Source organism: Ischnura elegans, chromosome 7, assembly GCF_921293095.1.
Source record: "Ischnura elegans chromosome 7, ioIscEleg1.1, whole genome shotgun sequence".
NCBI classification, from domain to species: Eukaryota; Metazoa; Arthropoda; class Insecta; order Odonata; family Coenagrionidae; genus Ischnura; species Ischnura elegans.
This window is the reverse complement of record NC_060252.1, coordinates 116,006,452-116,014,562: the sequence shown is the minus strand read 5'-3', so window position 1 is coordinate 116,014,562 and position 8,111 is coordinate 116,006,452. Positions and strand designations below refer to the sequence as shown.

The 8,111-nt window shown below is 39.4% G+C and overlaps 1 protein-coding gene across 1 annotated transcript; it reads right to left on the bottom strand.

Annotated features, from left to right (window-relative positions):
* Positions 1–2,812: 2,812 nt before the first annotated feature.
* LOC124162710 lies at positions 2,813–6,297 on the bottom strand. Its single transcript, XM_046539320.1, has 3 exons — positions 6,165–6,297; positions 5,864–6,079; positions 2,813–3,545 (listed from the first exon to the last, which is right to left on the bottom strand). The coding sequence occupies exons 1-3, from the start codon at positions 6,258–6,260 to the stop codon at positions 3,483–3,485; spliced, it is 375 nt and encodes a 124-aa protein (XP_046395276.1). The 5' UTR covers positions 6,261–6,297; the 3' UTR covers positions 2,813–3,482.
* Between the last annotated feature and the right edge of the window lie 1,814 nt (positions 6,298–8,111).

The window sequence follows — 8,111 nt, the reverse complement described above, 5'->3', positions numbered from 1 at the left end:
CCTTGGTCTTTTATTTTTTGAAGGATAAATCACAACAACAATTTAAATAGTAAGTTTTTTCATTCAATAAATATCCACATCTTTCTCAAGTTTAAGTATAAACTTCATAACATGCAGACGAGTACCTATAATAGCGTCCGTGGTACCGTATCTCACTTTTGATTGTATATGGTCCGTGTAACACACAGGTTTTGCACCATCAACACAATCACTTTGAATCATTCCTCCTCCCTTTGCCTTTGAGTGGAATTGAGGTTGGTAGCACTCGTGCACATCCAACCAGATGATCGGGCGCTGCTCTTCCGCCAGGCGTCGCTTCCCCGGATCGGTAATGTTATCCTGACTGGTTGCATTAAATCTCTCCACGATCACCCCTGCTTCATTTCGGAAGCCGGAGAAAGTCACCTGCTGTCCAACCACTTCAATTTTCTTGTTCTGATGTCGGAATACACAACAGTACTCCGCGTTAAAAAGTACCGTGAGCACAAAATCTGTGCCCCGATGAGGGATGTAGATGATGTAAGTATCCGAATCTGACTGCCTCTCCACCACGAGCTCAGTACCCTCAAGATAAGCCTCGGGATGTCTATGCAGAGCGGCTGTTCTGGTGTTCATGGTGACGAGGAATGAGCTCGCATCCTCCTGTACTCGCTTATATATGGTAGGCTCCCCACACCACTTGAACCTTGATTGGTTCGTCGACTTCGTGGGGGTGGGTTGGGCGGAACCTCCCGTCCCACTTTAACCTTGACAAGTTCGTCGATTTTGTGGGGGTGGGTTGGGCGGAGAGTCTAGACGTTCAAGGTTATGGGGGAGGGATTGTCGACGCTTCCAGACAGCCTTGGAACTAATTTGGCCCAAACGGAACATCGTATAAGCTGGTAAGTACTAAGTAAAAATACTTTGGCCCAAAAGGAACATTTGTTACCTACTCACTTAAGGCCTTACTGCTATCGAAACGCACCAAGTGAGGACAGCGGCACATTCAAGCAATATTAAGCGAGAAAAAAGTAAGTATGAACCTCGATTGATGACAGGCAAAAACATCTTTCTCATTGAAGTCCTCATTAGATGCTAACAGAATACTCCTCGACGGGTGAAATGACTATTATATATAAAACCACTCGTTCTTTAAATTGTATTGTTTCTTTGGAAAGAAAGTTTATGCCATTTCTGCAAAGGTCACACAAATATATTTTTCGTATTTCATACGTATCGATTTTTGTATATTATTCGGCAATTATACGTGCCATATGTGCGTAGATTTATGAACCGGTATTGGATGAATTTTCATTATGCTTTGATTTCCTATTGAGTTGACCTTCGGGGTAGCTTATAGATGTAGTTGTTTACTCGAAAATAAATGTCAGAAATATTTTTGATGGGACTAACGCTCTACCCAAAGAACTGCCATACTCCTCTACAAAAAAAAATAAATAAAATAATTAAAATCCAACTTTCATGCAAAAAAACACCGGTAATCAATCCTCTGTCGTCACACAGAGATCAACTACGTCCTATCAGTAGCCATCACGAGATCAAACTAGATTTTTTTTCTCATCTCTCACGAGGATGGAACATAGCAAGTCTGCCTAAGCCGAACTCAGGGAATAAATTGGAGAGAGAAAGGGTAGCAGATGTGCCGAACGAGGGGAAAAAGGAAAGACTAGAGTTGAGATCAGGATCAGAATGATATTGAGGGAATGGTCCGGCAAGATGAGGGGCTTTTGGTGAGGTTTTGGCGGATGGGCTGCTGTCATCCACGCTGCGAGTAATAACTGACCGGAGAGAGAGACGGGAAAAATGACATCCGAAGAAGCAATAAAGATATTACAATAAAAATCGCCAAAGAGATATCAAGGGAATAAATTCGTCAGCAAGGAGTTAACATTACTCTTAAGTCGACCTCCGGGGCGGCGGGGATGAGTCTTCACACACTTTACCGAAGGTTGCGGGTTCGAGTCCCGCCTGGATAGGTTGCCCCTTCCAGGACATGGTTGTGTGTGATCGTCTGTTGTTTATTGTTAAAACTCCCGCTGTGAAGGCCTCATTATGCTGTTTTCGGGGGTAATTGAGATATATAAGAAAAATAAAAAAGTCCATATAAAGAGACTAGCAGATAATAAATCAGAGTGTGGAGATCCGTCAAGCCAATCTTAACATTATGGACTAATGATGATTATGGAGGAGTCATTGCCAAAAAAGGAAGTTTAATCCGAATGAAGGTAATAAAAAAATACTTATGTGAGCGAAAGATTCTAAATTCTGTATTGAAGGACCAGGCGGATCACGATAATGAAAACACAAACTTCAGATTGATGCATTAAAACGAAACAAATGGAATAACCCTAAGATACAACCATTTCATAAGACGTCTCACGGAAGACTAACTGCTCACGGCACCGAGGGAAAGTGTGAAAATTTGACTAACTTAGTCAGCAGAAGAATAACGAAAAATTTTAGGTGAGGATTCAAAATTAGTAAGAAATATTTCAGACAACTTGAGAATCTTTGAACAAAATTGGGAATAATTCAGCTTTGCCTCATATGATGTCCTCTAGCCTAATTTTCAAATCATATAAAAAAAAATTTTCTTCCCGAGTGCGACCTCTTTGATTACGCATTGAGGAATGAATTTGGAATATAGTGCAAAAGATATTAAATTTAAGTACCAAAAGTGTGATACATTTACTATTTTTTATTTATTTGAAACGATAAAAGTTTAAAAAATTAAATAATGCTTTCCAGTTTATCTTCATTTGTTGGGAAAATTCCATGCGTTTGACAACAATTTTATTCATTTCCTAATAAAAACTTCACACTTCTTAAAATAATTACCTACAAGAGATTTTAAATAAAACTATGCCTACGCATGAAGCATTCGCCATCTTGTTAGTATCTACAAGTCCATGGCAAAAATGTTTTATTTTTCCCTTACCCCCTATAAAATCAAATGTAAATTAAAAGAACGAAAAAATTATAGATGCAAAATCACCTGAACATAACTCAAAGTTAATACGATATTCTCATTTTTCATGCGCTACAGCTACAGCATAATTTGCGTTTAAATTAGAAATGCATTTAAATGAACGGCAAAATATCTATATTTCTTTTTCAATTCTTTATATTTTCCGCATAAAATAGAATGCCGTTCATATTGAAATTATAATTATACAAAGTTATATTTTGAGTAAAATTGAATAACGGTTTTACTGTACATAAATAGTCAAGCATTATAGAATCTTACCGAATTTTCGTTCCTCCCTTCATCCTTTGACCAATCTGCGTTTGTGGTATCATGAATAAAATGAAGATTATCAATATTAGATAAGAAATCAACAACGGGAGTTCTTCCCGGAAAACTTTAACTGATAGATACAAAACAAATTTATTACATTTGTCTCCATTGTAGCTTCACTTCTTCACTTGGGTCTTAGGTGGGGGTTTTTTATCCACCTCTAAATGTCTGATTTACTCACAGTTTATTCCATCGCCCGAGCTGAAAAATCCAGAAGTACCAGGGAAGATTGAATGATTACGCTTACCTAGAAAGAAAAAAAATTAGACATTATTCCATTAAGTCGATATAAAATGTAAAAATGATAAATAAAACATGATAGCAATTACAGATACTGTAACACGTTGATTGCGACAAGGGAAATTTTCAACTAAAATGCCAATGTTGACCAATGCCAATCATTATAATCTATGGGCTAAAAAACATTTATCGACTATTTATTTATTATGAGATTCCCCGTAAATAGCACATAACGGCCTTTTAAAACGAGGGTTTCCTACATTTACGAAGTACAACGTAAACATCCGTGCCCAAGTTGGGGATCCCATGCGGGACTCGAACCCACGACCTAAAGTCTGGCAGGTGATGATTTTACCCCGCCGCCACCGAGGCAGACATCTACGAACGATAACATACAGTCATGACATACAACGACATACACGACAACATACACAACGACTACATACACTCTAGACTGAGAGCTATACGACGATGGAACTATCATGGCTTAATATCATATTAGGTTTACCACAGAGATTTTTCCCATCTTAGAAATAAACCAGAGCTAACTTTGTTATGAGGCAGCGCCTTATATATAAGAGGTTGAGAAGCCAAGGGGCACAAGTGATTTTTTTAGCAATGTTAGGTATAGTTAATTGTTAAATGAAATAAACAAAAACTTGGTTGCGAATGGATACAAGTGAGTCTCTGTTCTGTGCTGATATCGAGTGAAATATAAAATGCACTACTAAATAACTGATTGATCTCGTTTGTTTTCTTTACCTGATTTCTGCACTTAACTTGGCTTAGAAAACCAACCTACGATATTCCAATTTTGGAGCAAGGGGATGATTGTGCCAGAAATTTGTCCGGGCCATCTTCATTATTGGACGTTGTCTTCTTGAAAGACACTCCCCGGCCAGCAAGTGCTCCTCCTCTGAGAGAGAAAGGTATCAGGAGTGAAACTCCATCTCCTGGTATGTCACCAGCACCCTCTAAGAGGAGGAAGATTACTTCCCCGCCAGAGTCCTCTCTATTGGTGACAGCAGCAGAGGCTCTGGGAGGACTTTCAAAGACATTAGAAAATGTCCAGGGGGAGGACATAGTCCCCTCTTGGAAAATACTTAGCAAACAGGCTACGACAAATCAAGAATGCTTCATTAAAACATGAAATTATATTTGAAATAGAGAAAATTTTATACGAAAAGACGAAATAAAAATCTTTTAAGGAATATTCTGTTGTTGAATTAATTGTAAATGATTTTCTGGTAGAAATACTGTGCTTCTTTTGGTTTAGTCCCTGCTTGTACTGCTGCTATTGTTGGTCAACACTGTAATCTCATCCTTCTTTGGACTGAGTTCGCTTAGTGTGAGGAAAACTTGAAAAAGATTGATAGGGGGGCCAAAGTTTGTTGAAGAAACACTATCTCCTCAGAAGAAACGTCGAGATGCTGGCTGTGAATGTCTCTTGGGCTTCCCACAGAGTTAGGCACTCCTTTTCCGCTGATGTTTCAATGAAATACTTTTCGTCTTCAGGAGTGCTTGAGACAAATGTTAGACTCAACAACTAGGTGATTGTACTGTATTCTACAAGTTGATTCGACTAGCTAAGAGGATAATGAAGAAATATATCATTAAAACATCAGAATGAATCGAGTGCTTAACCCGATGGGAAGCCCAAGAGACATTCACAGCCAGCATCTTGCTGTTACTTCTGAGGAGATGGTGTTTCTCCAACAAACAAGAAAGTATGCTCAAAAAATACCTAATTAAAAAAAGTATCATTTGACAATTCATCACTTAAAACACGAAATAAAAACACATTAAAGGAGCAATTTAGTGCAGAAAATAGTTTTTGAACTCGTCCCTTACTTCAATAGCCAAGTCAGTAGGCCTATTACCTGCCTGAGGAGGCATTACAATTAAATTACACCCTCCATCTTAGACATTCTGTAAATAGCCTGCACCATTTTTAACGCACAAAAAATTATGCAGAGCTACTGCAGCGAGCGTAATGTTCTCCGCCTTATGTGGGCTCAGATTAATTGTTGTTAAAAAAACACGGAATCTATTACTGAGAATTCCGAATGCGTTCTCCACTACTCTTCTGGCCTGGGAAAGTCTATAATTAAATATTCTTTATGCCTCCGTCAATCCTCTGTTGGGGTATGGTTTTAAGATGCGGGTAGACAGAGGAAACGCATCATCCACAACAAACACAAATGGCACTCGCCTCTGCCTGTTGGGTAGTGGTTTGTCTGGAGGGAAGTTGAGGGAATTTGTGGCTATTGCTCGACAAAGTGAACTTTCCCGATACGCACCCCCGTCACTAATCCTGCCACTCACCCCTACATCAATGTACAGGAATTTGTATTCCGCGTCCACCACGGCCAGTAGCTCTATGGAATAAGTGCCTTTGTAGTTGTAATAGTATGAGCCGTCAACTGCTGGAGGTCGAAATACTATGTGTTTTCCGTCCATGGCACCCAAACACATAGGGAAATCCCACATGGTTCCGAATTTCTGGGAGACTTCTTCCCATTGCCGAGGGGTCCTCGGAATCTGCAAGAACATAGGAGTTATAAGCTTGAGTTTTCCGGTTCCCCTTGGTTCCCACAATTCTACAAATACAATGACGAAAACTTACCCGAATGTACCGCCCCTTCAAATTCTGGTAAATACTTTGGCATACCTCCGGAACAATTAAGCTTATTGTACTCTCATGAATTCTGGTGAAGTACATAAGCGAACGGTAACCTTCCCCAGTCGCGAGGAATCGCAATGTCAGGGCCAATCTGTCGACATAGGATATTGTGTTTAGCGGGAATACGAACAACAACAATTCATCCTCAATTGGGTAGTAAACTGAATTGATATAAAAAAACCTCTCACCTTTTCTCGGGAGAAATTGCTTCCCTATTCACAGTATCTTTCCGGCTGATGTCCTGCCTCACTAGATTTAATATCTCGAGGAATCGCTCTTCCGTCATCCTCATGAAATTCCTATAAGCATCCCTGTCCTCTGCAGTCAACTCCCTATGAACCATACTTAGGAGTCCCGATCCTTCGCTACGTCTCCGTATCCACTCCCTCGTCCAAATGGCTCTCCTTCTTCTCCTCCTTCGCCTTTGCATTAAATCAGCAGCCCCGATCAGTATGCCGATGACTGCAAGCTCGGCAGCTATCACCCTCGCTACGTCTACATCCATCGTTTCCCCTCAATTTTATTCTCTCGCGTCAGCAAATGTACACAAAAGTAGTGTTGTCAACAGCGTTGCGCACAGATTTTCGTTACTTCTTTGTTCTAACAAGCAACTCGCCACTCGCGCACTCGACAGACGACGAAATTTCGCGAATAAATGCGTGAATGCGAGTACCGTGTAAAGCGGTCCTCGCATTCGTCTGCGCAAGAATTATTGCGCGCAAGATTTCGAAATCAATGAAGTTCTAACCTGCGCAATTCCGTGTACCGTGTAAAACGGCCTTAACCGTTGTAATGAACAAGGTTTGACAAGGTTGAAAAATATTGGCCAAGATTTATCAGTGTTCCATCGTGATTGCATTGTAAAAAGTATTATTACGCTATCGATAAATGTCTAGTAGTAGTGTAAAAATTGTCAGCGGCGTGTTCACCTCCGTTGTTCACCGTGGATATGATATTTAACGATCAAGCTATCAAGATCAAAACTGTGTAAGAAGATTTTTAAAATATTATATCAACGAATAGTAGTTAGGAAAATCATCTATGTCACCTGCGTGGGCTAATTAAAGGCTTTATATCAGTGAACAAATAGTTATTTTCATCATAACGAGCTCTATTATTGTAAGTTGCACGTGATGAATATAAGAATGTTAGTGACTTCCAGTTATTGATAATTTTATGTGCCTATTTCCCACAATATTTTAATGGTATGTGCTAGCATATTGTTTATGGATTTACCTACATTATTGAAATAGGTTGCAGCTTCTGTGTGTGTGGTGGCAGCGGAACCGATTCCCGATTTCACATGTGAATTGTGTGCAGACTGTTTTACTGTGAATTCGTATTCGTAAAACCAATTAAATGGTGACACTCCGCGACATTATCATGAAATGAAAGTTTATTTTAACTATAAATACATTTCTCGTTTTTCTCTAACTGTCCATTGCTTTTCATAGATAACTTCCAGAAGGTATGTTACATAATTAAAGAAAGTGATACAATAGCAATTCGTGGCACAATAGGAAAGCTTACCAAGAATAACAGCACATACATACACAAGTGACGATGGGTGGCTAAATCCCATCTCCCTCAAAACAATATTCACAGCATGTATTTCCACACGGCAGTTGAGGCACCTATGACGTCACGCTTTGCTTCGGCAGAGTTCAGGTATCTTCGCGCAGTGGTCGGCTCAGAGAGAAATTTTTCTGGATTTTAAAGTCAATATTTTTATTTCTCTTGAAGATGAATTGAGAAAATTGGGTATTTTATGAGTTATTATATCCATTTTACCTGTTAAAAATAGTTTTTATTGCAATCGACGAACCATGCAAGTTCCCCATCCGTGCCTCGTGTAAAACGACCTTAATGGTAATGAAATAAGTACGCAAA